Source organism: Moschus berezovskii, chromosome X, assembly GCF_049115385.1.
Source record: "Moschus berezovskii isolate FMDL1 chromosome X, NW_MosBer_1.0, whole genome shotgun sequence".
NCBI classification, from domain to species: domain Eukaryota; kingdom Metazoa; phylum Chordata; class Mammalia; order Artiodactyla; family Moschidae; genus Moschus; species Moschus berezovskii.
Window position 1 is genome coordinate 63917296 of NC_142488.1, and position 27509 is coordinate 63944804.

General features: G+C 46.3%; 2 protein-coding genes across 11 annotated transcripts in view; one reads left to right on the forward strand and one right to left on the reverse strand.

Annotated features, from left to right (window-relative positions):
• LOC129535223 (NHS-like protein 2) overlaps positions 1-27509 on the forward strand; it is a 93450-nt gene that overhangs the window by 44134 nt on the left and 21807 nt on the right. The window lies entirely within an intron of this gene.
• RTL5 (retrotransposon Gag like 5) lies at positions 22705-27507 on the reverse strand. Of its 3 annotated transcripts, none has more exons than XM_088834101.1 (2): positions 25500-27507; positions 22705-23283 (listed from the first exon to the last, which is right to left on the reverse strand). In XM_088834101.1, the coding sequence occupies exons 1-2, from the start codon at positions 27067-27069 to the stop codon at positions 23078-23080; spliced, it is 1776 nt and encodes a 591-aa protein (XP_088690227.1). In that variant the 5' UTR covers positions 27070-27507; the 3' UTR covers positions 22705-23077. The 3 variants fall into 3 exon arrangements, with proteins under 3 accessions (XP_088690227.1, XP_055249858.1, XP_055249859.1); XM_055393883.2 differs by having other exon boundaries at positions 23145-23283; positions 23728-27507; XM_055393884.2 differs by having other exon boundaries at positions 23146-23283; positions 23754-27507.

The following is a 27509-nucleotide window of genomic DNA, read 5'->3' on the forward strand; positions in this document are numbered from 1 at the left end:
CGGGCCTGGCCTCCTCAGCACAAGTGACCGCCGCCATCCCCATGTCGCTTCTCAAAGGCATTCCCCTCCTGGAAATCCATATCCCTTCCAAGGTGCAGAAGGTTCTGCCAGGTGCTGGCTTCCAAGCCCTCCATGAGCGTGCAACCAAAATAAAGCTCTGTTGATATGGAAACAGGTCGAATTATTTTAAGAAAAAAAATTGCTCCTTCATTAAGTCACATTGTTATGGCAACTGGCATTAGGAAAGTTACTTGGCCAAGGAGGTTATGTTCAATGTTTGGGGACTGAGAGTTTTCAGAAGTGCAGAAAACAATTTGTGAGCTCATCTCTCCGTTTCCTGGCTCTGCCTGGAGCGGGAGGGGGAGGGGGAAGAAGAGGAGGGCCGATTGAGAATCAGGCCGTCCCACCTGGATAGGCTTGTGCAGGGGGACTGGGGGCCACTCTCGGGGGCACAGCCTGTGGTGATGCAGGCTGAGGTCATAAAGAATATGTGGGAAAGGAAACTACTGGGGAAGAGGATGTCCTGACCAGAGGTCCAGCACTGCATGTGCAAGCAAGCCCACTACTCTGTTGCCAGAGGAGTGCTCCAACTTCCTGGAGTAAGGGAAAGGTGGGAGAGTTGAAGAAAAATCACAATAGCTACCTTTGATTGGGTCATTACTGTGTACTGGGCACTGAGCTAAGTCCTTGACATTCTCACATTCAATCCTCGCAACAACCCTGCCAGGTAGTATTATTGCCTCAGTTCTTCAAATAAGGAGACGGAGTATTAGGTCAATGGGGTGACTTGTCAAAGGTCACACAGGGAAGTGCAGAGCTGGGATTGGAATCTTAAGTCACTGTTTGCTGCCTCTGCTGCAAAGTCACAAAGGACTAATCACCTGAAACAAGAAACCAGGTATTATTTTAAGACCTCATTCATTCATTCAGTTAAAAATCATTTATGGAGTACCTACTCTGTGCCAGGCCCTGAGAGGAGCATACACATATTGCATCTGCTTCTTGCCTTCAAGGAGTCAGAAACCTTGTGGGGGAAACCTTGCAATAAGGTGGCTACTAATACAGGCTGCCCCAGGCAAGATGCTTGGCAGTCAGGGAGCCCAACAGCCCTGAACAGAAGAAATGGCAGATCTGCCCTTCCTCAGAGGGGCCCTGCTCTCCCTTTCAGATATTCAGATAAGTGCTCCTTAGACTCAGGAAACACTGTCCTTTGGCATGGAAATCAGAGAGGTTGAGGGGCTCAGGCCAACAGAGAGGCAAGAGCACCTGAGACTCCAAGGGTCAGGAAAGGAGGCCAGTCAGAGGGCCCAGCCTTGGTCAAGTTTTCTGCTTCCTTCCCTGCAAGTCTGGGGAATGCACCATAAACCTCACAGTGACAGAGGTTAGGAGGCTGCTGTGAGGTGTCCTGGTCCCACTAGAAAAAGCGGGTTCCATCCGGCTAAACCGAGTCATTGTGCACCAAAGCTTTTCTTAACATATAGCAAAATTTGTTGCTGCTTTTTAAATTGCCAGTTAGTATTATGTGAATAGTGCTAAGGCACTTTGCCCTCTTTTCTTTCTAGCCGCAAATAGGCTACTGTTGCGAGATTATCACCAGTGTGTTGTGTGCCAGTTTGCTCTCAGCATAGGCTGGGGCCTGGCTGAATAACAACTTAAGCAAAAGCCCCTAACCCAGCCCAGGACAAAGCCTTCAGAGCCTCCCTGGAAGATCACCAACCTGGGACCCCGTGGGTACACCCTTATCCCAGCACAGCTTAGTCAGTGCTCAGCAGGGAACACAAAGGGGTTCCATCTGCACTCCAGAGACTCATTGAGGACCCTCACACACACACACGCACACACCAGGTCTTGTGCAGTTTTGAGTGGGGGAATAAAATTTGCTAGAAATTAAATATCTCCATTCCCATTTACTCCTCACTGTAAGGTAGATGCTATTTTCCTCATTTTATAGAAGATAAAATGGAGACTCTCAGAAGGCTAGGGAAATGCCCATGGTCACACAGATGGGAAGTCACAGAGATGGGACTAAGAACCACAGAGGTTCTCATCCCTTACTGCTTCCTGGGCTAGAAGAATCCCCCAGAAAACTGCCTTATGACCCTGTTGACTGCCTCAGCAGCCCCAAGGACTATTTACATTCTGCTCAGCATTAGCAAAGCCACTGCCCACTGGAATCACTGGGGATATACCTGATTAAGAAATCATATCTGTTTCTGCAAACTAGGTTGGGAAATTAACTGTCAGAGAGACCTGAATTTAAGTGTAGGGCTATGGTTTACTAGCTGGGTGATTTACAGAGCCTCTAAATCTCATTTTTAAATGAAAATTTGTTGTAAGAATTAGAGATAATATATACACAGGGCTTACCTATGCCTGATATACAATAGGAACCGAATAAAAGGATAAATAAAAGAATCATCTGGAGAGTTTTTGAAAACAGCCCATGTTGGAGCCCTGCTGCTAAGTTGCTGCTGCTAAGTCACTTCAGTCGTGTCCGACTCTGTGTGACCCCACAGACGGCAGTGCACCAGGCCCCCCCGTCCCTGGGATTCTCCAGGCAAGAACACTGGAGTGGGTTGCCATTTCCTTCTCCAATGTGTGAAAGTGAAAGTGAAGTCGCTCAGTCATGTCTGACTTGTAGCGACTCCATGGACTGCAGCCCACCAGGCTCCTCCGTCCATGGGATTTTCTAGGCAAGAGTACTGGAGTGGCTTGCCATTGCCTTCTCCGTGGAGCCCTACTCCAGACCAATTAAATCAAAATCCCTGAAGGTGGAGCCCAGGGATTAGTATTGTTATGTTCCACAGATGGTTCTAAGGTACAAGTGGGGTTCCAGGAATGATGCCCATGTCTCCTCTCCACAAGGAGCTCCCAACAAATGGAAAAGACAGAGGCAAGCAACCACAGCCCATAGAAGCCAGGACGGCAACCGAGTACTGGGACAAGGATTGGGCTGCAGCTGACTGCAGGTGATAAGCGCCATCTAAAGCTAAATTAAAGCATTACAGAGAATTCCCTGGTGGTCCAATGGTTAAGACTGTGATTCCACTGCCAAGGGTGCGGATTCGATCCCTGATTGGGGAACCAAGGTCCTATAGGCCATGCCAGGCGGCCACAAACAAACAAAAAATCCAGCAACAAGTAGCGGCTCCACAGTAGCATGTTAGCACTGAGGATGGGCTGCATTGACCCTCTGCACACTCACTCAGCTCCGTCAGGAGCGGATATTTGCAAGGACAGCTGGCTGGAGTGGGCTTCCCCGATAGCTCAGTTGGTAAAGAATCCACCTGCAATTCAGGAGACCCCGGTTCAATTCATGGGTTGGGAAGATCTGCTGGAGAAGGGATAGGCTACCACTCCAGTATTCTTGGGCTTCCCTTGTGGCTCAGCTGGCTGGAGTGAGATCCACTCGTTTCTTCATTCAACATGCATTTACCGAGCACTTACTGTATGCCAGGCACTGTGGATACACTGGTGACCAAGACAAAGTCCCTTGCCTTGGGGAGTTTACCTCCAATGAAAGGCAAACAGATAGGAAACAATAAAATCAATAAACCAGAAAAGTTTCAAATGGCGGAAGCACTATGAAGGAAAGCAAGCAGAGATGTGGCCAGGATGACTAGGATCTGGGCACCATAGGATTGAGGATCAGAGAAGGTCTACCTAAAAAGGTGATATTTGAATGAAGACCCATATGAAAGAAGAAAGCAAACCATGTGACTACCTGGTAGAAGAGTGTTCCCAGGCAGAGGGAGCAACCAGTACCAAGGCCTTGAAGTGGGAATGGGCCTGGCATATTTGAGAAGCAGCAAGAAGGCAGCAGTGACCAAAAAAGAGCTTGCAAAGAGAGTGGTAAGCAATGAGGCCAGAGAGGAAGCCAGAGGCCAGATGATGGTAGGGACTTTTCATCTTCATATAATGTGATGAGAAGCAATGGGAAGGTGTGCTGGGGAACAATAAGATATAATAAACTTTTTTCTTTAGTAGCAGGTTTATTGAGATATTAATATAATTCATATGCTATACAATCACCCATTTATTTATTTATATGAATATAGTTGATTTATTAATGCAATGTTGTGTCAGTTTCTGGTATACAGCACAGTGATTCACTTATATCTATATATGTATGAAAATATATGCATATATCTTTTCTAGATTCTTTTCCATTATACTTTATTACATTGAATATAGTTCCCTCTGCTATACAGTAGGTTCTTGTTGTTTATGTTTTACACATAGTAGTTTGCATCTGCTAATCCCAAACTCTGAATTTATCCCTCCCCTCCCCTGTCCCCTTTGTAACCGTAAGTCTGTTTCCTATGTCTGAGTTTATTTCTGTTTTGTAAATAAGTTCATTTATATCATTTTTTAGATTCCACATATAAGTGACATCATATGATATTTGTCTTTCTCTGTCTGACTTCATTTAGTGTGATAATCTCTATCTAGGTTCATCCATGTTGCTGAAGTGGCATGATTTCATTCCTTTTTATGGCTGAGTAATATTCCATTGTGTGTGTGTGTGTGTACACCACATCTTTTTATCCATTCATCTGTCAACAGACATTTAGGTTACTTCCATGTCTTGGCTATTATGAACATTGGGGTGCATGTCTCTTTTCATAGTTCAGCCATTTAAAGCATATAATTCATTGGTTCTTAGTATATTCCCATATATATGCAACCATCAACAGTTTCATTCCAGAAAGTTTGCAACCCTTTACCCATTAGCAATCACGTCCTACTTTCACCGTCACCTACCCTGGCCACTGGTAATCACTAATCTACTTTCTGTCTCTTGGATTTGCGTAGCCTGGACATGTCACATGAATAGAATCATACAATATGTTACCTTTTGTGACTAGCTTATTTCACTTAACATAATGTCAACAAAGTTCATCCATGTTATAACATGTATAAGAACTTCATTCCTTTTTACTGGAAATAATGTATCATTGTGTGGATATACCACATTTGGTTTGTCCATTCATCCATTGATGGACATTTGGTTTGTTTCCACCTTTTGGCTATTGTGCATAGTATTGCTACAAGCATTCATGCACATGATTTTTTATGAACATGTGTTTTCAATTTTCTCGGGTGATAACTATGAGAGGAACTGCTGGATCATGTCATAACTCTATGTTTAATCATTTGAGAAACTGCAGTCTGTTTTCCATTGTGGCTGCATAATTTTATATTTCCTCCAGCAATGTATTTGTGGCCAATTCCTCCACATCCTTGCCAACACTTGTGACTATCTGATTCTAGCCATCTTAGTGAGTGTGAAGTGGGATCTCATTGTGGTTTCAGTGTGCATTTCCCTGACGACTAAAGATGTCAAGCATCTTTCCATGTGCTTACTGGCCGTTTATGTCTGTTCTTTGGAGAAATGTCTCCCCATTTGTACACTATGTTAGGATTTGTCTTTTTAGTATTGAGTTGTAAGAGTTCTTTATATATTCTATTGATAAATACAAGTTCCTTATCAGATAGATGATTGGCAAATATTTTCTCCAGTTCGGTGAGTTGTTCTGTTTTTTTTTTTTTTAATGAAGTACAGTTTACCTTATTTTTTTTCTTCTGTTGCTTGTGCTCTTGGTGTCATATCTAAACACCCATCTCCTGGTCCCTTAACTTTGAGAATGACTCTTCTGGCCATCACGCTGGGAACAGATGGAAGGCAGGGACGCAGAATACTGAGCAGAGGCAGAATGATAGTGGCCATGAGGGGTCACTCTGGGCACTCAATGCAGAACCTCGGCCTGATTGAGGACTGGGCTCCAAAGCCTACAAAACGGCCCAGACCCGGAAACAAGCATTTACATGCTGTCCTCATTTTCTTGCCTTTCTTTTATGCAAATCCTGCATGCACCTGGTTGAACGACTCAAATGTCTGGAAAATAGGCTCAGATGTAGATGGCCTTGGGTGGCTGGGGAGGAGCCCCTCTCACACTAACTCAGTGTAGGACCTGAGAAGACACCTTTCCTCTTTCTGGGCCCCAGTTTCCACATCTTTATTATGTGAGGGCTGGACCTGAGTCTCTGGCTGCCCACAGGCTTCTGGGTCTTCACTTTCCCAGTCTCACAGGGTAGCTAAATGAGGCTGGCAGAAAAGATTTATTGTGGGAGTGAGAACAAACCACAAAACAATATTTACAATATGAGCCCATGATTTGTTTGGCATAGGAAAACCAGAAAGATCCACCGAAAATATCAGCAGTGCTTGTCTCTGGCATGTGGAAGATGATGTGTTTTTTATTTTTCCTTTCAGTTTGCTTGTATGTTCTAATTTTTCACTTTGATAAACATGTTTTGCTTTTGTAACAAGGGGAAAAAAAGCATAAGAGAAAGAAAGTAAAATTGACATTTTAAAATTAAAATTTATTTATTTTTGGCTGTGTTGGGTCTTCGTTGCTATGTGGACTTTTCTGTTTTTATTTTATTTTTTAATTTATTTATTTTAATTGGAGGCTAATTACTTTACATTATTGTTTTGGTTTTGCCATACATTGACATGAATCTGCCCCGGGTGTACATGTGTTCCCCATCTTGAACCCCCCTCCCACCTCCCTCCCCATCCCATCCCTCAGGTTCATCCCAGTACATTTCTCTAGCTGTGGCAAGCGGGGACCACTCTCTCATTGCGGTGCGCTGGCTTCTCATTGCAATGGCGTCTTGTTGTGGAGCACGGGCTCTAGGAGTGGGGGCTTCAGTAGCTGCAGTGTGTGGGTTCTAGGGCATGGGCTTCAGTGGTTGTGGCACACAGACTTGGTTGCTCTGCATCAGATAGAATCTTCCCATGTCCCCAACATTGGCAGATGGATTCTTAATCACTGGACCACCAGGGAAATCCTAAAATTGACATTTTTTAAAGAGAGAGATTGCCTAGAGGTCATTAACAGGGAAAGGGAGCAAAAAAGATAGCCTCTACCAGAGCCAGTAGGAGCACATGTCAACACACCTTTCAAAACATGAGGTGCGCTCTCCACCAAGGGAGAGAAATTGGACTCTGAGATGGAGATGAGTGTGCAGGGAGTTTATTAGAGAGGATCTCAGGATCTGCAGCTTTGGAAAGAGGGTGAAGAAGCAGGGTTATGCAGGTGGGACAAAGTGCACTGCTGCCCTAAGGCCTTGCTCAGTCAACCTAAATGGGAGGCTCTGGCTCTGAGCCGGCAATTCAGAGTTGGCCTGACTGGGGATGAAAGAGCCACCCTAGGAAGAAGGTATGACATTTGACAAGGAATCCCCACAGATTCCCCAAAGCAAAGGAATCCCCAAAGCAGTACAATGCTGCCTAAGGCAGCTCTGTGAACACTTTGAGGCTAAATTGTTCATCCCTGAGGTGAGATCTGGGCAACACATCAGTGTCTGCTATGGGGAGACTGCCTGGCAAAGGAGGCCTCCATGAGGGGCAAGGCTATCAGCAGAAGTTAGAGAGGTTTTCAAAGAGGAAAGCATCATTTTTGAATTCAGATGCCTGGCTGCTCTCCCATTCTGAGCTCTAATCTCTATTCCAATTTGTCTCCTCAGGCAGTGACCTTTGAGGGCCACTGATTGGCCAGCCCTTAGTTTAGGTGCTTCCCATGATCCACAACACTACTCCCAACTTTATCTCCTAGGATACTTTCATTGCTCTTGAATACAGACAGAATGGAAATATTCTGAGCACATTTTATCAATGAGGAATCCTAGGTTCAGAGAGGAGACCCAGCTAAGTTGCGATGACATAGGCTCAGAGCCAGCTTTGTCCACCCCCAGGTCCCACCCTCTGTGTCCCTGGTGACACAGCTGCTCAGACTTTCAAGTGATTTGTTTTGTGATCAAATGGACAAATCTGTTCCTTCTCATTGTTGCCAAACCAGTTTGTTCCCCGTGCCCACCAATCAGTTTCCAGATGAGCCCATCTCAATCCTACAAATCACAAAGTGCACTTTTACTTAATTGATGCAACATAAAATCGCCCTTCCTCTCCTGGAAAGCTGCTCTCTTTGGAGGGGAGCAGAGCTCTCTTGCACCTGAGCCTCCCCAGTTTGGGGGGACATGGGAGACTGAAGCCAGTCTGGCTGAGTTAAGCTTGAGTTCATCTTATTAACCTGTGAGATCAATTGGCTGAAGGCACCAGGCAAGTGACAGCACAGGCATTAATTCAGTAATGACCAGAGCAGCCTGACAGCCAGGGACTGATTTATCAGTCCTTTTAATGGATGGGATTGCATTTAGCTAATTGAGTCTGAGACTGGCATGAATATGCCCTCTCTTCAGGCAACCCCCTTGTGACATGGTGCTCCTGGGTGGATGTCCTACAGAGGGAATAGTGAGGGAAGAAGAAGCAGGTAGCAAGTAATGCCCCCTTCCTGTAAGGGCATTGTAAGGACTGGTTTAGGGACCCAGGTACCTAACTTGCATGCTGCTCTCAGGAGGCAGTGGTTCCCAAATATGATCCTCACACCAGCAGGATAAGCATCCCTTGGCGACTTGTGAGAAACGCAGAATTTTGGACTCTACTCCAAACCTACTTGATTATAAACTCTGGGAGCGGGGCCCAGCAATCTGTGTTTTAAAAGGCCCTCCATGGAATTCTGATTCTCACTAAGGTCTGAGACTCACTGAAGGAGTTATGAGCACAAACTCTGGCACCAGGCAGTCTGCGTTACTAGCTATGACTTTGGACAAAAGACCTAACTTTTCAGTATCTCAGTTTCTTCATCTGTAAAATAGTACCTGCCTGACAGGGTTCATAACAACCCTGCAAGATTAAACTTGCAAAGTGCCTAGACCAATGTCTGGGGCATGGTAAGGAGCTATATTTATAAATGTTGTTGTTGTTCAGTCACTAAGTCATGTCCAACTCTTTGTGACTCCAAGGACTGCAGCACACCAGACCTCCCTGTCCCTCATCATCTCCTGGAGTTTGCCCAAGTTTGTGTCCGTTGAACTGGTGATGCTGTCCACCCATCTCATCCTCAGCCACCCTCTTCTCCTTTTGCCTGGTGTAACATTTATAAATGTTAACGACTGTTATTGTTGGAAATAATGGAGCCTAGGGCTTCTGTCTGCTCCTTCAGCATGACAGTGATTCTAAGTAAAAAATAGGGTTGTAAAGTTTCTATGATTTGATAAGTAAAAAAAAAAAAAAAGGTACCAAATTGTATCTTTACTGTTATTGTACTTATATAAAACTGTGTATGCACATGAACAGGGTAAAATCATGGGCAATTTCTTTCTCTAATCACAAACATTTGCATGTGGTTAAATATATCTTTGGAATCAAAATATTAAATAAATCCGATTAGACAAGAAAAATGTATTGCATTATAGACAACCAATGGGTGGAGTAGAAGAAAAGAGTGCTCTAGAATGCCCAAGGTATAGGACTGCCATATGTTGTCCCTATCTCCATTCAGGTACAGGAGGGCAAAACTCAAAGTCCCTCAAGGTTAAAATGGAAGAGATGTGAGCCAGAGTCTGGTCCAATTAAAGAACCTCAATAATGGCACCAAAGATGGCTGGGAGGTGGGCATGAGGGGTGGACAGTGAACTCATCCTCAGAAAGGGAGAAACATTCCAGCTGAGACTCAGCATGGTCTTGGGAGCTCAGACCTTGCAGATTTCTTGGAAAAGTCTGAATATTTGGTGAGAACTTCAACTAGATCTCCATCTCTAAAGGAATAAGTCCAGCTAGCTGGCATGTCTATATCCCCATCTTTCCACCTACATGTATATTTAGGTACCAGGGGACTCCTGACTGGACTGTAAAATCCTGGCATAAGGTCACAATAGCCACCTTTAGGATCAAGGTCTAGGTCAGATTACTGGGGTAGGTATTGAAACTTCAGGCGTGTGTGCTACTCTCAGCTCTACTTTCCTCTTTTAAACTCTGCGACTTAGAACAACGACTCTCCAGTTAGAGTTTACTAAGATCTCTACAAGCAGTATTTCTTTGTACCTTGGTAACCAGTTTACTTTTAAATGGCAGCATATCTGTTGATACACGGTCACTATGGAATCTACTAAGACATACTAGAATTTCTGCAGTTTATCAGTTAGCTACCATGATCTTGGGCTTCCCTCGTGGCTCAAAGTTAACGAATCTGCAAGAGACACAGTTGATCCCTGGGTCGGGAAGATCCCCTGAAGAAGGAAATGGCAACCCACTCTAGTATTCTTGCCTGGAGAATCTCATGGACAGAGGGGCCTGGCACAAAAGGGCTGCAAAGAGTCAGACAAGACTTAGTCACTAAACAACAACAGCAACGCTGATCTCATCTTGTGGCCTTTGTTTTGACACTTGAGTATGATATTGTGGTACACTTCTGACTTACCAAGGTTCTTTTTCATGTATATAACAGCTTTATTGGGACATAATGCATGCATTTACCATACAGTTCACACATTTTAAAATGTACAATTCAGAAGGGTTTAGTATATTTAAATAGTTGTGCAACTGAACAGTTCTGCAGCGATCACCCCAATATTGGAACATTTTCAATACCCTGAAAGAAACCTTAAACCCCCTTCCCAGCCCTAGATAACCACTAATCTACTTACTATCTCTATGGATTTGCCTATTCTGGGCATGCCATGTAAATAGAATCATTCACTATGTGGCCTTTTGTGTCTGGCTTCTTTGGTGTGGCATAATGTTTTCAAGGTTTATTGATGTTGTAGTATGTCTCATTACTTCATTCCCTTTTATGACTGGATCAGTTCAGTTCAATTCAGTTACTCAGTTCTGTCCGACTCTTTGTGATCCCATGGACTGCAACATGCCAGGTTTCCCTGTCCTTTACCGTCTCTCAGAATTTGCTCAAACTCATATTCTTTGAGTCGGTGATGCCATCCAACCATCTCGTCCTCTGTCATCCCCTTCTCTTCCCACCTTCAATCTTTCCCAGAATCAGGATCTTTTCCAATGAGTCAGCTCTTCTCATCAGGTGGCCTAAGTATTGGAGTCTCAGCTTCAGCATCAGTCCTTCCAATGAATATTCAGGGTTGATTCCCTTTAGGATTAACTGGTTTAATCTCCTTGCTGTCCAAGGGACTCTCAAGAGTCTTCTCCAACACCACAGTTCAAAAGCATCAATTCTTCCATGCTCAGCCTTCTTTTTGGTCAACTCTCACATCCATACATGACTACTGGAAAAACCATAGCCTTGACTATATGGACCTTTGTCAGCAAAGTAATGTCTCTGCTTTTTAATGCGCTATTTCGGTTTCTCACAGCTTTTCTTCCAAGGAACAAGCGTCTTTTAATTTTGTGGCTGCAGTCACCATCTGCAGTGATTTTGGAGCCCAAGAAAACAGTGATAGACTGTCACTGTTTCCATTGTTTCCCCATCTATTTGTCATGAAGTGATAGGACTGGATGCCATGATCTAAGTTTTTGAATGTTGAGTTTTAAGCCAACTTTTTCACTCTCCTCTTTCACCTTCATCAAGAGGCTCTTTAGTTCCTCTTCACTTTCTGCCATAAGGGTGGTGTCATCTGCATATCTGAGGTTATTGATATTTCTCCTGGCAATCTTGATTCCAGCTTTTGCTTCATCCAGCCCAGCATTTCATATGATGTACTCTGCATATAAGCTAAATAAGCAGGGTGACAATATACAGCCTTGACAACAACAACCAGTCTGTTGTTCCATGTCCAGTTCTAATTGTTGATTCTTGACCTATATACAGGTTTCTCAGGAGGCAGGTTAAGTAGTCTGGTATTCCCGTCTCTTTAAGAATTTTCTACAGTTTGTGATTCACACAGTCAAAGGCTTTAGCATACAACTGGCTAGCATTCCATTGTAGTATGACTATACCATATTTTGTTTATTTTTTTATCTATTCATCAGCTGATGCACACAGGTTGCTTCCTCTTTTGGCTATTGTAAATAATGTGGCTATAAATATTCATTTACAAGTTTTTGTGTGGATGTGTATTTTCATTTCACTTGGGTGTATGCCTAGTAATAGGAGTACTGGATTGTATGACGACCCTATATTTAACATTTTGAGGGACTAACCATTTTCCAAAGAAGCTGCACTATGTTACATTCCCACCAGCAATGTGTAAGAGTACCAGTTTTTTCACATCCTCATCAACATTTGTCTGACTTTTTGATTCTAGCCATCCTAGTGGGTGTGGAGTGGGATCTCACTGTGTTTTTATCTGTATTCTCCTAATGACTAACGATGTTGAACATTTTTTATGTGCTCATTGGCCATTTGTATATCTTGGAGAAATGTCTAATCAGATCTTTTACCCATTTTTGAATTCAATTATTTGTCTTTTTATTACTGATTTGTAAGAGATGTTTATATATTCTGGATACAAGTCTTTTATTAGATACATGATTTGCAAATATTTTCTGACATTCTGGAGGCTATTTACTTTTATGTATTTATTTATTTATTATTGTCTGCCTTAGGACTTTGTTGCAGTGCATGGGCTTTCTCCAGCTGTGGCAAGTGGGGGCTGCTCTTTAATTGTGGTGTGTGGGCTTTTTGTGGTGGTGGGTTCTCTGTTGTGGAGCACAGGCTCTAGAGTGTGCAGGCTTTAGTAGTTGTGGCGCGTAGGTCAGTAGTTGTAGGGCACAGACTTAGCTGCCTCGTGGTACATGGGATCTTCCCGGACCAGGGATGGAACCTATGTCCCCTGAATTGGCAGGTGGATTCTTAACCACTGGATGGCCAGAGAAGTCCAGGCTTTTTACTTGCTAAATGGCATTATTTATAACACAATTTTTTAAAATTTTAATAAATTCCAGTTTATCTATTTTTTTGTTATTTGTGCAGTGTGTCACAACTAAGCAACTATTGTATAATCCAAGGTCTCAAAAATTTACATCTATATTTCCTTCTCAGTTTTATAGTTTTAGTTGTTATGATCTAATTTGATCAATTTGATCTAATTTGAGTTTAATTTTGTGTAAGTGTAAGAAAGAATTCCCAAGTTAATGCTTCTACATGTGGAGATCCAATTGTCCTAATACCACTTGTTGAAAAGACTGTTCTTTCCCCATTGAATCAATTTGGCACCCTTGTCAAAAATCAGTTGCCATGAGTATTATTTCTGGATTCTCAATTCTGTTCTATTGGTCTATTTGCTATCCTTATACTAGTAGCACATTATTTTAATTACTGTGCATGTGTGCTCAGTATCTGACTCTTTGCAACCCCATGGACTGTAGCCCACCAGGGTCCTCTGTCCATGAAATTCTGCAAGGCAAGAATACTGGGGTGGGTTGCCATTTCCTACTCCCAGTAGCTTTGCATACAGTTTTGAAATTGGTGGGAAGTGTGAGTCCTCCAACTTTGTCTTTTTTAAGTTTGTTTAGGTCCCTGGAATTTCCATATGAATTTAAACCTCAGCCTGTCAATTTCTACAAGGAATTCAAGTGGACTTCTGATCCAAATTGCATGCAATCTGTAGATCATTTTGGAGAATATTGCTGTCTTAACAATGTTAAGTATTTGGTCTTTCCATCTGTTTCAGTCTTCTTTCTTTTGTAAGTTTTCAGTGTACAAGTCTGGCACCACTTTTGTTTAATTTTTTCTAAGTGTTTTATTCTTTTGATGATGTTGTAAATGGAGTTACTTTCTTAATTTTACTTCAGATTGTTCATTACAGGTATATAACAGTACAATTTTTATATTGATTTCATATCCTACAACTTTGTTGAACTCATCCATTACTTTGAATAGTTTTTAGTGGATTCCTTCAGTTCAGTTCAGTCGCTCAGTCATGTCCGACTCTTTGCGACCCCATGAATCACAGCACGCCAGGCCTCCCTGTCCATCACCAACTCCCGGAGTTCACTCAAACCCACCTCCATAGAGTTGGTGATGCCATTGAGCCATCCCATTCTCTGTCGTCCCCGTCTCCTCCTACCCCCAATCGCTCCCAGCATCAGAGTCTTTTCCAGTGAGTCAACTCGTCGCATGAGGTGGCCAAAGTATTGGAGTTTCAGCTTTAGCATCAGTCCTTCCAATGAACACCCAGGACTGATCTCCTTTAGAATGGACTGGTTGGATCTCCTTGCAGTCCAAGGGACTCTCAAGAGTCTTCTCCATACACCACAGTTCAAAAGCATCAATTCTTCGGTGATCAGCTTTCTTCACAGTCCAACTCTCACATCCATACATGACCACGGGAAAAACCATAGCCTTGACTGGAATGTCTATACATAGGATCATGTCATCTGTCCTTCTTCCTTTCCAGTCTTTCCAGTGTCTTTTATTTCTTTTTCCTATCAAATTGATCTAGCTAGAACATCTAGTACAATGTTGAGCAGAAGTGGTGAGAGAGGATACCCTTGTCCATTCCTGGTCTTGAGGGAAAACTTCTAGCATTTCACTATTTTGATGTTCTTGTGGGGTTTTCACAGATGCCCTTTGTCAACTTGGAAAACTCTTTCTATTTCTATTGGTTGAGAGTATTTTTTTAATCATGAAAGAGTGTTGGATTTTGTCAAATCTTTTCTCTGTGTCTTTTGAAATAATTATGTTTTTGCTTTTTATTCTATTGATATGCTGTATTTCATAAAATGATTTTCAAACATTACAACAATTGTGCATTCCTGGGATAAATCCTACTTGGCCATGGTGTGTGATCCTTCTTTTTTTATTTATTTTTAATTGAAGGATAATTGCTTTACAATATTCTGTTGGTTTCTGCCATATGTCAACATAAATCAGCCATAGATATACATATGTCTCCTCCCTCTTCAACCCCCCTCCCACTTCCCACCCCATCCCACCCCTCTAGGTTGTCACAGAGCCCCAGGCTGAGTTTCCTGAGTCACACAGCAAATTCCCACTGGCTATCTATTTTACATATGGTAATGTGTATGTTGCTGGATTTAGTTTGCTCATATCTTGTTGAGGATTTTTGTGTCCATAATAATAAGAGATATCAGTCTGTAGTTTTCTTGTTTTGTTTTGTGTCTGTTTTTGTTATCAGGATAATACTGGCCTCATAGAATGAGTTGAGAAGTATTACCTCTTCTTCTACATTTTGAAAGAGTTTTTTAAGAATTGACATTAATTCTTTAATTATTTGGTAGAATTCATCAAAGAAGCCATCTGTGTCTAGCCTTTTCTCCATGGGTAGTTTTGATTATTAATTCAGTCTCTTTAGTTACAACAGATTTATTTGGAGCTTTTGTTTCTTCTTTGTGTCTTTTCAATAGTTTGTGTCTTTCTAAGAATTTATGCATTTCATCTAACTTGTATAATTTATTGTCATACAATTGTTCAATGTATTCTTTTATAATATTTTTTATTTCTGTAAGGTGAATTGTAATGTCCCCTTTTTAATTTCTGATTTAAGTAATTTGGATCTTCTCACTTTTATTCTTAGTCAATCTAGCTAATCAAAGTTCTTTTGAATTCTCATTTGATCCTGTTTCTTTCTGCCTGTGTTTGGGAGACTTGGCCAAACTAAGAGCATACATATATTTCTTTTATAGTCAAAAGAATAAGTCTTCTTCACATTCCAGCACATGAAGCTCTCAATCTAAACCCCCAAAGCATACTATTCTGTTCCCTTGGCTAACTGAGGCAGATTCATTGTGAACCAGCTTCTTTATTAGCCCCTGGCTATAGTTCATAAGACTATCACTATCTCAACCACTCATTTTAGAAATTAAGCTGCAGCCCTTTTAGCACACTGGCCATCAACCAAGTATTGCTCATTTCTGAATAAATATGGGGACCTGGGGAAGAGCAGAAGGCAGCAGACCCTGGCTAGCTAGAAGCCCCAAGCAAAGCATTGTGAGTAGACCTGATGCCTGGTCTTGATAAACAGCACTCTTTGAGTCTTGAATGGGAACAGAGGCAAGTTAGAAAGGCCAGAGGCCTACTGCTGTTCTGACCATTTGTCTCCTTAGCCATGGCACCCAGACTGTGCTGCCCTGGTTGGCAGGGATTCAGCTGACAGGTGGCAAAGTCAGGAAGTCAGGAAAAGGCATTTGATGTTTTGGGAAAGTGCCAATTTTGACTGGTGGTCTGGGGTACATAGCACAGTTGGTGATCTTTCCCCTCTCTGCGAGCCTTAAGTCTGACTGGGGTGTTGGGGGTAGAAGCATCTATTATCTCAGAAAATGTCTTTGAGCCAATAAAATGTTCGATTAAAGATTATTTCCAGACTAATAGGAAATCTGTATGTGCAAGCAAGTCCAAATTTTAAAAGGGAGCAAAACCCACTGAGATTTCACTGGAAAGGAAGTGGCAACAAATCAACTCTTAGGGATGAGTGTGTGGTGAGCTTGAAATTCAAACCAAGTGTGACAGCCTCAGCCCCACCCTGGGCTGCTGACTCAGGACCAAGGGGAAGAAGGAGCTGCCAGACTTCATGATTTCTGTAAACAGTTCTTGAAAGAGAAACCACACACTTGTCTTTCTGCCAGCCCCCAGCTTCTCCTTAGAGCTTAAAATGCAGCTATTGTCTTTTCTGTGACACTGAAGGGCAGGGCTTCTCAACTTGAGCTCTGTGGACCTCCAAGCAGTGTATGGAAAGAATTTAGGGGGTCTATGAACTTGGATGGGAAAACTATTTGATCCTTTTCCACTAATCTCTACCAGAAATTTAGCATTTCCTCAAATTGGGTGTGTAGGCAGCAAGCCATAGCAGTATTAACAGTTTCTGTGACTTTATCTGCAATAGAAATCACAAATATTTTCATATCAGATTACAGTTATTATGTCTCCGAAAAGTTATTTATGCTCATTATCACTTCAAAACTTCTAATCTATAGACTTGCCACTCAGTCTTGTAAGGAGATCCAACCAGTCCGTCCTAAAGGAGAACAGTCCTGGGTGTTCATTGGAAGGACTGATGCTAAAGCTGAAACTCCAATACTTTGGCCACCTCATGCGACGAGTTGACTCACTGGAAAAGACTCTGATACTGGGAAAGGTTGGGGGCCGGAGGAGAAGGGGACGACAGAGAATGAGATGGCTGGATGGCATCACCGACTCGATGGACATGAGTTTGAGTGAACTCCGGGAGTTGGTGATGGACAGGAAGCCTGGCGTGCTGTGATTCATGGGGTCGCAAAGAGTCGGACACGACTGAGTGACTGAACTGAACTGAACTGAAAGTAATATAACTAGATCACAATTTCTAAAAAGTATTCTTATAACCATTTCAATATGATTCATTTCCTTTGTAATTCTATGCATTATATTTTATGCATCTGAAAACCATATTCTAAGGAGTGCAGAGGTTTGACCAAACTGCTAGAGGGACCGGTGACCAAAAAGAGACTGAGACCCTTGCCCTATATCTCGGTGCTCTCCTGCTCCACTGGCTTCATTTCTGATCCACAAAACTTTCCTTATCTTACTAGAGGGCTCGAAAACACTTGTGTGCTAGTGCTGTGACATTAGGCAAATTCAAATTTCCCTGCTGCTTCTTAATCTGCAAAGTGGGGAATAATAACACTACCAACTTACCTACTTTTATAGGGTTGTTGCAATGACTCAATGAGTTAATATATGTAAAGCACTTAGTCACCAACAAATAGTAACTGCTCATAAGTATTAGTAATTTTTATTATTATTGTTCATATCGATTATCTCACATATATATATATATACTATTACTATCTCTGTTTTTAGAAAAGAGAAACTGGAGCTTAGAGAGGTGAAATGACTGACCCAAGGATACACACCAGGAAATGGTAGAGCCAGGGTTCTAAGCCAGGTTTGTGTGACTCTCAAGGCCAGCAGAAGTCTCTCTTCACCACATGGCTGATTAGAAGCAACTGCCCGTCTCCCCCAGACAGATGGAGACCATCAAGGGGAGAGTCATTTGGGGATGAACAACAAGCTCTGCACATTCCTGATTTCTCTTCCCCAACTTATTCCTACTGTCCACACCTCCAGCTTGATGGGGGGAGGGGGGTGCCCTCAGCTCCACTTGCATACAATCAGCCCCCTCAGCCAGATCTCAAGAGGCCAGTCCTCCCATCCTCCCAAAGTCTACTGCCAGTGCAGCCCCTACATGTGAAGGGGACAAATGAATATCAAGCTCATTTGGGGTCATGAACCAGCCTCTACTCAAGCCTTACAGAGCATAGGTGTTGGGGGTAGGGGAGCAACTGGGGACTCAGAAATGGATGAGCTTGTCTGGGCAGTGAAAGCGGCATCGAGAAGGAAGTGGTCTGGGAGCAGAGGAGATCACCAGTTGGAGTGGGGCCAGGAGTGCTTATGAATTTTTAAGGCAGAGGGAATAGGGAATGCAAAGGGTCAGAGGCATAAAAAAGTCTGGTATGTAAGGAAAGAAGAAAGTAATTCAGGATGTCTGGGGTTTGGATTTAATGGGAGAGGGGAGAAGGTTGGCATGGGCAGATGAGATGGTAGTTTATTTATAACCAGATAGTGAGGAAGGCTGCAGCAATGAAATTAAAAGATGTTTGATCCTTGGAAGAAAAGTTATGACCAACCTAGACAGCATATTAAAAAGCAGAGACATTCATTACAGAGACATTCATTACTTTGCCTACAAAGGTCCGTATAGACAAAGCTATGGTTTTTCCAATAGTCATGTATGATGTGAAAGTTGGATGATAAAGAAGGCTAAGTGCTGAAGAACTGATGCTTTTGAACTTTGGTGTTGGAGAAGACTCTTGAGAGTCTCTTGGACTGCAAGGAGATCAAACCAGTCAATCCTAAAGGAAATCAGTCCTGAATATTCATTGGAAGGACTGATGCTGAAGCTGAAACTCCAGTACTTTGGCCACCTGATGTGAAGAGCTGACTCATTGGAAAAGATCCTGATGCTGGGAAAGATTGAAGGTGGGAGGAGAAGGGGACGACAGAAGATGAGATGGTTGGATGACGTCACTGACTCAATGGACATGAGTTTGAGTAAACTCCAGGAGTTTGTGACGGACAGGGAGGCCTGGCATGCTGCAGTCCATGGGGTCTCAAAGAGTCGGTTACGACTGAGTGACAGAACTGAACTGAGTGAGGAAGGTCAGAACCTGGTCTACAAGTCTTCCAGTAGAGGAAGGAGAGCCGTTGAAGGGTTTTTATATAGCAGCAACAGGACCAGATTTACCTGTTCAAAGAACTATGCCCACCCACCTCACAAGCAAGCTTGCAGAAGCTGGATTGATTAGAAGGGGTAGAGACTAGAGGCTGGTTAGACCAACAGGTGGCACTATTATAAAGAACCTGCCTGCCAATGAAAGAGACAAAAGAGACTGGAGTTCGATCCCTGGGTCGGGAATATCCTCTGGAGAAGGAAATAGCAACCCACTCCAGTATTCTTGCCTGGAGAATCCCATGGACAGAGGAGCCTGGTGAGCTATTGTCCATGGAGTTGCAAAAGAGTCGGACACGACTGAGCAACTAAACAACAACAAACAAGACCAACAGGGAGGCTACTTCAGTAGTCTTTGGAGAGATGTGTCGGGGCTAAACTGGGAGGGGAGGAGTCTGGAACTTCTGACATTCCCTCTGACTCAGCCTCTGCACTAAGTGGTGAGGAGGAGGTGGGACCAGGACCACAATTGCTGGGGGTACTTGCCCTCCTCAAGTTTCGTTGTGTTTGGAAAGTCTTCTTCAGGCCAGAAGACAATCGCCATGAATTCACAGGCTAACACCTCCAAGAGCAGAATAAATAGCCAGGGCCCTACTTTCTGGCCCTGCCCTCCTAGGAGAGTAGCTGATGTGAGGGGCCCCAGCTTTACCCCTCTGCGTGGCAGGCAGGAAGGAGAGAGGGGCCTCGAAGAGCAGGTCAGAGCCTGCTCTCAAAGGAAATATCCACCCTCCTAAGCCTTTCAGAGACTGTTTTCTTCCAAGTAGGTCCCACTGTTACCAGGGCAACGAAGAACCCTGGGCTTTGTGTTTCTGTCTGTGGAGTCCCTGGGGAGAAGTGATCTGCGGAGCTTTCCCTAGTCTAGGCAGGAAGCAGGAAGTGCTAGCCGGAGGTGGAACCCCTACTCCCATTTAGAGATAATCTCTTGCCTTGTTAATGCCTTTCTTCATCCCCTGGGAGGGGCCAAGGCCCCAGGGAAGTCAGTTCTGGCAGCCTAGGCTCCGGTGGACCTGGTTTCTCAAGGCCAGGCCCATCTTATGGCACACCTCTCTCAGGAAGTGCAATCTGAGCAAGTGTCCTGGAGGGGGAAGCTCACACCAGGCCGTGCTACATGCTGGGGGATCACCGCACAGAGATTTCTTGATCCCACACTACATGCTAGTGCAGGATCTCCAGGCTGGCTCCTGCTCCAGGGAGGTCTATGGGAAGGCTCAGAACCAAACTGGCCACTAAATGTCCCCTGAGCTGGTTGGTCTCCAAGGCTCTTTTCTGCACTGGGCTGGGCTAGTCATTAGAATTGCCTAGGGAGCTTTTTAGAAATACAAATTCCTGGAGATTCTGATTCCACCAGTGTGGGTGTGAGTGGAGGGTGGAGGCTAAGAGTTCTGGATGTCTAATTGCTCACAGTTGAACTCTGCAGATGGAGCAAGTGACCTTAAGCTGCCTCTTCTGGGCTTTTGTTCTATTTCCTTGTTTGGGGCATGCAAATGGGCTTCTGTGAGACACAGCCTGGTCACTTCCATTGGGCAGCCAGGATCCCAGGTACGGCCTGCCATCTCGAGTCCTGCCTGCACTCTGTTGCAGCAGCCCTGGAAGGTATTAGCATTTCTGGCACCCATGGCACTCTGCTGATTCATCCTGAGCCCCCATCACCTCAGACCCCATCAACTTTCAGATTTTTTTTCACAACTTTCTTCTCATCCACATCTTCCCCACTCAGGCTTCTGCAGATGGTTTTGTGAACATAACTGCAAGATCTCACAGGTGCACCTAGTAAAGGTCATTTCACCTCATCCTTCCAAGTTAGACTGGGAGGGGGTGGTTCCTGATTCCATTTTGGAGGGGGTCCTCTAGTCCTCCAACTTAATGCCATCTGCTAATGTCCTTGGCAGCCTACTTCTAGGTCTCCATCCAGCAACCCATGGATTCACTCACTTCTTTGTTTATGTACTAAACTAGTGTTGTGATCCTACTGTGTGGATCATGAAATGCTAATACCTGTGCTGGATTAGGTTAGGGTTAGGGTTAGGCCCAGGGGACTATATGGATGAGGAAGCTATGTCCTAAGCAGGATTGGGAGTCACACAGGGTCCCAAATCCAGTCAGTGGTGTGACCAGACTGGAATACAGGTCTCTTTTTCCTATACTGACAGGGCTCCCCGCTGCAAGGGTTGGCAAGGCTGAGCCTGCTCTTGCTTGCCCCCTCCTCCTTTGACAGGCCATCACATATGCAATCTGGGATCACCTAGCTCTCCCTGAAATGGCATGAGAAACTCCACTGGGTGCTGGAGACTTTGTCTAACCCCCTAAAGCAGAAAGGGGAGCTCCAGCACTCACGGCCCCACAGCCTTGCTCCTCCCCAGGAGGGGCAGTTGTCAGCCATACACGCATGCATACTCATCTCCATAAACTCAGCCCTGCCACTGGCCTGCCTTGCTCTTCAGGCCCTTCCCTGAAGGACAGAACTGGCTGGTTCTGGAACTTCCAGAGATCGGGCACCTGATTGCTTTGGCAAAGACCCAGAATCCAGTCAAGTTGAGGCTTGAGCATGTCGGGGGCTTTCTTGGGAAAAGGCTTGGAGTATCAGAGTTGAGAGAGTATCGATCTGGGGGAGTCACAAAGACCCGAGTCCACCATGCAACCTAACATCTCTGAAATTCAGGTCCCTCTGTTCTAAAAGAAGACACATTACCTTCTTCACTGAGTGTGGGAATGAAATGTGGTGAAAGTGCCTTGCACACGGTCAGAAACACGCTAGTTTCCTCCCTCTTTTCTCCCTCCTTCCCTTTGTTCCTTCCCCGTAAAGAGGCAAAGCAAGCGCACATCTGATGCCGGGCTTTGTTTCTCACAGCATGTCTGTACGGTGGTGGGCAGGACAGGACAGACCCTGTTGGAGGGCCAGTGGAGGGAGGCGGAGAGGGGTGAAGCATCCCTAGAGCTGAGGAATGGGCAGCTGTGGTGCTATGATAGCACCACTTAGCAGCTGTAGACCTTGGGCCAGGCTTTCTCCTTTCTAAGCCTCAGTTTCCTCATCTGTAGGAGAGTGGATGAATGAGACGAATGAGAGAACGGGTGTGAAGTGCCTGGCAGAGCCACTGAGAGGGACTCCGTAAGCGTTCTCACCCACTGTCCCAGGTGGGGAAAATTCAGCTCATGGCTGGGAAACTTGAGCAAATCCCAGAAAGGGATTCGGTTTCTTCTGACCCCACAGTCTGTGAGGAGCAGTGAATTCTTGCTGGACAGTGTCTGCGTGGACTTGCTCTGAGAGTGTATTTAAAAATCTTCACCAGCTTTCTCATTGATGTCCCATAGCACCATCTAGTGCCAAGAAGTGGAAGGGCCTTCCCTCCTTCCCCTCTCCCTCCCTCCAAAGTCGTGTGTGCGTTGTGTTTGGAGGCCAGGGGGACTGCACTGTTACAGGATGGTAAGGCTAGGTCACTCATATCTTTATATTAGTGAATAACTAATGCTGTTTTTTAAGATGCCTAGTCCCTCCACTTCCCTCCTGACAGCTTCTGCCATTCACAGATTCAGTGGGCTGGAGCCCTTAGTTTGAAGGATTTCAAGGCTTCAGGCTAGGGTTGATCCAGGCGAAGTGCCTGGGAAGTACCTAATGCCTCCTAGGTGGTCTTCTGTGCTTGTTCAATAACCCAGAGAGACATAGTCTTTACACACCCTTTATCATTTTATTGAGGAGAAAGCTTTAGCGCACAGAACAATTTCTCATCTTCACAACACAGTAAAACAACAATAACACAGTAACACATTGGTTTCAAACGATTTCTCCCCGGGTCTCTGGGAATCCCTGGGCTGCCCTCATACCCCTGCATGCATACCCCCACCCCCACCCACCCCTCTTTAAACCCAAGAAATAGCCCAAAGCCCATAGTTCCTCTTACAGCTCTTGTGGCTGTTAGATCACAATATTGAAGATCTGGGAAAGGAGGGGAAGAGGGTCAAAGGGGAGCCCAAGCCCCCTTGCCACCAGGGGGCCACAAACCAGCTCACTGCTCATCTGTTCTTTCCCCGGCCGAGGCTACATGGGCTCAGGATGAAAAGAACCATGGGAACAGGCAGGGCCTGTGATGAGGGGTCCCTGGAAGTGTGGGTGCAAGGCACCTGTCCTTTGGACTTCTCTGACAGGGACATGGGCAGCAGGGCCAGCACGTTGACCATCAGCAAACAGTCCACAGCCTTGAAGAATGGCAGGCCTCCTTCTGGAACTCTCTCCTGAGAAAATAGCTGAAAAACAGACAAAATTTTCTTTACAAGGTTATTTATTTTTGAACTGGTGGGGATGGGGAAAACCAGGCAATTGATGTGTCCAACACATTAGGAGAAAGCTCAAATGTTATTCAGTCTGCGTGATTGCATAGGTGGCAGCCATTTTAAATCCTGCTGATCAAGAGCTCACAGATCTCAGCTTTGAAAAGACATGGCAAGAACATACTAGAAAGAAAGGTAGCAAAGTGTTAAGAGTGTGGCTCATCTGTATGGTGGGATTCTGAATGTGGCTTTTGGATCCCCATCATTTTCTCTATTTGCCAAATTTTCTATAATGATTGTGTATTACTTTTCTATTTGGAGGAGGGAGTAGCCTTTTTAAAAGATAGCAACAGGTTATAGGAACCTGGCTCCACCAATCCCCAGGCTGAGAAATGTGTGAGCAACAGAAGTGCTTCTTACCTCCCACTGATGAATAGAGACCTCACCGGAAACCAGTCGGAGGACTGGGTTTCTCTGTGACTCCTCTTCCTCCTGCTCCTTTTTCTTGCCTCTGAGCTCAAAATCCTAAGGCTGGGCTGAGGTTATCTGTCAGACTCCAGTGAGGAACAGAGGTTTAATTTATTATGTTTTCTTCCCTCTGGCCACAGACACTTTGGCCGCACTTGCCCAGCTACCAGGCCCTGTGCGGGAAGCCCAGTGTGGAGGGCAGTTCAGGCCATCAGTGGATCTGGCTGCCATCCTGTGGCCAGAGTAACATAATATGTACTTTTCACTGCAGAACCGTGTCTTCTGGACCCAAGGCCAGCAGCAGGTCTCTGTGAAGGCCCCTAGGTTAGGACCCAGAAGCCCCAGGAGTTACTAGGAGGCAGTCAACCTCTTAAACCTCACCATCTGCTCAATGCCCAGCATCAGGCTATGGCTTGCCCCTCATGTGAGAGACATGAGGTCATCCCGGTTGCAAAGCTGCAGGAGGCACAGTCTCTGTAGAGAGAACCTTCCTCTCTCCTCTCAGAACCAAGGAGTCCTCTACGTTGGAGTTGAAGAGCAGGCTTTGGACCTCTCTCTCTCTCTGGCATTCTGGGAAGGAAAGGCCAATTGAGCCACCTCTGGAACCCCAAGGATGGCAAATCTTCTGCCAAGACCTATGGCTGGAGACTGCAGTCCAAGGCCTGGCCAGGGGAGGAGACCAACATCCCTAAGGAAAGAGTCACTCCTTACAAGGTCAAATTGCATTGTTGCTGCTGCTTTCTCCTCCTCCTCCCCAACCTAACTGCTTACCCTTTAGGCAACGTCAAGGAAAGGAGTAGGGCATGGAATATTGGGCTGTGTCCACTAGGGATGCCCAGAAGAGCAGTGAAGTAAGAGGAAAGGGTCCCAGATCTGGCAAGCTCTGAGGCCCTAAGCCCATGGTCTGTGGGAAGGTGGAACCAGCTTGCTCAGTCAGTTGAAGACAGGTCTCAGCTGGGTGATCCACTGGACATGTGACTTTGCATTCTCTCACTGGGCTAATTGGAGGGGCCTCTTCAGGGCCCTCCTGCTGGAGGGGTGACCTGAAGCAAGTGTAGGCTTCCAGGTACGTTTCTTGATAGCATCCTGCTGTCCACCAATTATACCTAGTAAGTGGCTTCAGTGGCTTTAGAAGTTCAGTGGAGCCTGTCCGGGGCAGAGCAGTGAGCCATTGGGTGAAGTCCAGGTTAGCCAGCCAGAGGATTAAACCATAGAACACAGTGTGAATTAACACAGGAGAGGTGAGGGCTTGAAACAACTAGAGGGGAAATACAAGAGGGTGACCAGTTCATTCATGGGAACAGGCCCAGAAACCTGCTCTCTAGATCGTGGCAGGTATGAGCAGAGTGCACACTGAGAGGACAGCTATCACTGCGCCCTCCTTTCCCGAGTGGCACTCCCCAGTCAAGGTCACAGGATGGTCTGGAGTCCTCCAGGTCTTCTTCAGGTTCTGCGGGTCTGGAACTCCCTTAAGTACTGGTCAGTGAATGAGGCAGGTGTGGCAGCGAAAGCAGGAGCAGGGAACACAGTGGAAGGGTGTGTTGTGGGGGAGGGGGCAGCTCACTCCAGCTCTCACACGCGAATACGGCCCCGTGCAGCCCGGTGGCCCCCCTGCCTCGGAGTGAGGCGAAATAGCACTGGGGGACGGCGTCGAATTTGGCGTTGCCCCAGGCGACCTGCGCGGCGAATCAGCGGCGGTGAACTGTAGAAAGGTGAATTGGTACCTGGAAGGCCCTCCAGAAGTGGGAGTCGATTCTGGTTCCTCCGTCGGCTGGGCTGTATGATGGGAGGCGACACATCTAGGAAGTTTTCATGATAGTAGCCAGAAGTCTGGGATGAAGCGTTGGCATAGGTGGGCTCCATCTCCATCAGCTCATCGAGGTCATCGTCTTGGGTCTCATCCTCTGTCTCCTGCTCCTGCACGGGCTCTTGCTCGGGCTCCTGCTCTGGTTCCTGGCGGCCACCCTCATGTTCCTCTTCTTTCTTATCCTTACTCTGATCTTCCTCCTCCTTCTTCCTCTTCTTCATCCCCTCCTCTTCCTCCTCTTCTTTCTCCTCCTCTTCTTCCGCCTCCTCTTCTTCCTCCTCCTCCTCCCCTTCCTCCTCCCCTTTCTGTTTCAGCTCCTTCCTCATCTCTTCCTCCCTCTTCCTCCTCTTCTCCTCCTCCTCCCCCCTGGTCTCTTGCTGGATTGCTCTCACGCGCTTCCGCTGGTCCTTGTTGAGAATCCTGCGCCTGCGTGCCTCTTCATCTTGATCCCCACTGTGGCACTCTTCTCCCTCTTCACCTTCGAGATTACGGTCTGCTGCAAAAGGGAAGAAGATATTGCGAACCCCAGGGAGTGGCATTGGCTTGGGGACACGCACTTTTCTTTCTATCTCCACACACTCGAGAATCAGCTCGTCCAGGTCGGCCATTTCAGTTGACCATAAGAGCTCCTTGCGGAAGAACTCTGATAAGCCTTTGAGGAACTGGTTTTGAAGGCGGCAGTCATCCCAAGACAAGAATTGAGCCAGGAACTGAAAAGCATCTGCATAGCTGCCCAGGGTACAGTCTCCCTGCTTGAGCTTGCGGATTGCTTTTTTTGCCACGCTTGGGGGAATGGGGCCACAGAATTGCTTACGGATTTCATCCAGGAAGCGTGGAAAGTTGGCATGCAGGGGGCTTCCTTCCTGGGTGACTGAGATGGCCCAGTCCTTGGCTTCACCAGAGAAAAAGGAGATCAGAAAGGCCACCCTCTCAGCGCCCCCGGGGAAATGATCCTCATGGTCGGCTATGAAAGTCTCTAGCTGCATCAAGAATTCAGCCAGGTAGACTGGGTCGCCCGAGAAGGGCTCTATCTCAGGCCGCTCCAGCGGCGGCAGAAGAGGCTGCGGGGGCAGCTCCTTGGCCGGAGGCGGGGGCAGCGCCGGAGGGGGCGGACTGGGCATCGGGGGTGGGTCGGCGGGTGCGCCGGAGGTACCGCAATCCTGGATCACGCTAATCAACAGTTCGTCCGGGACATACTCGGGCTCAGTGCGCGGGGGAGGCCAGCACAGGAAGGGCAGTTCTCCCTCGGGAGCGGCGTCGATCTCACTGAGCGGGAACTCAAAGTTCTCCTCAGAAAGGGCGGGCACCCCGGGGACCGGCCAGCGCATGTAGCTCGAGACATTGCCCCGCAAGGAATTGACCTCGGCCAGGGCTCTGCCGAGCTGAAGGCCCAGATTGGCGTTCTCCCCGCGAAGGGCATTTAATTCTTCTCGCAGGGCCACGTTCGCCATGCGGAGGCTATTGAGATTCCCGGCCGCCTCGGACATCAGGACTAGCCGGGGCCCTGGGGCTGCGGGCAGGGGTGGGATGGGGAGATCGGGCCGTGAGAGGAGCCGGGGGCCGCGGCGGGGCGCGCGGGGGGCCGAGCCACACCCACTGGAGCGAGCTCGGAGGGCCTGGCGGCTCCGCCCGGGGCGCGTTACCTCGTCCCGGGGATCGCGAAGGGCGGGCGGCGGCAGGAGCCGGGAGGCGGCGGAGGCGGGCGGCGAGGCGGCGATCGGGCGGGCGGAGGCTGGCGGCGAGGCAGGGGACTGACTGCGGCACAGTCTGTCGAGGAAAAATCTTGCGGCTGGCGCGTCCCCGCCTTTTAAGCGCGGCCCGCGCCCCTACCCCCACCCCCGGCAGGGGCGGGTCTCTGGGCACCGCGGGCGCCCACTGGCCGCCGCGCGCCGCCCCCCGCCCGGCGGCGCCTCTCACTGCCTCTCTC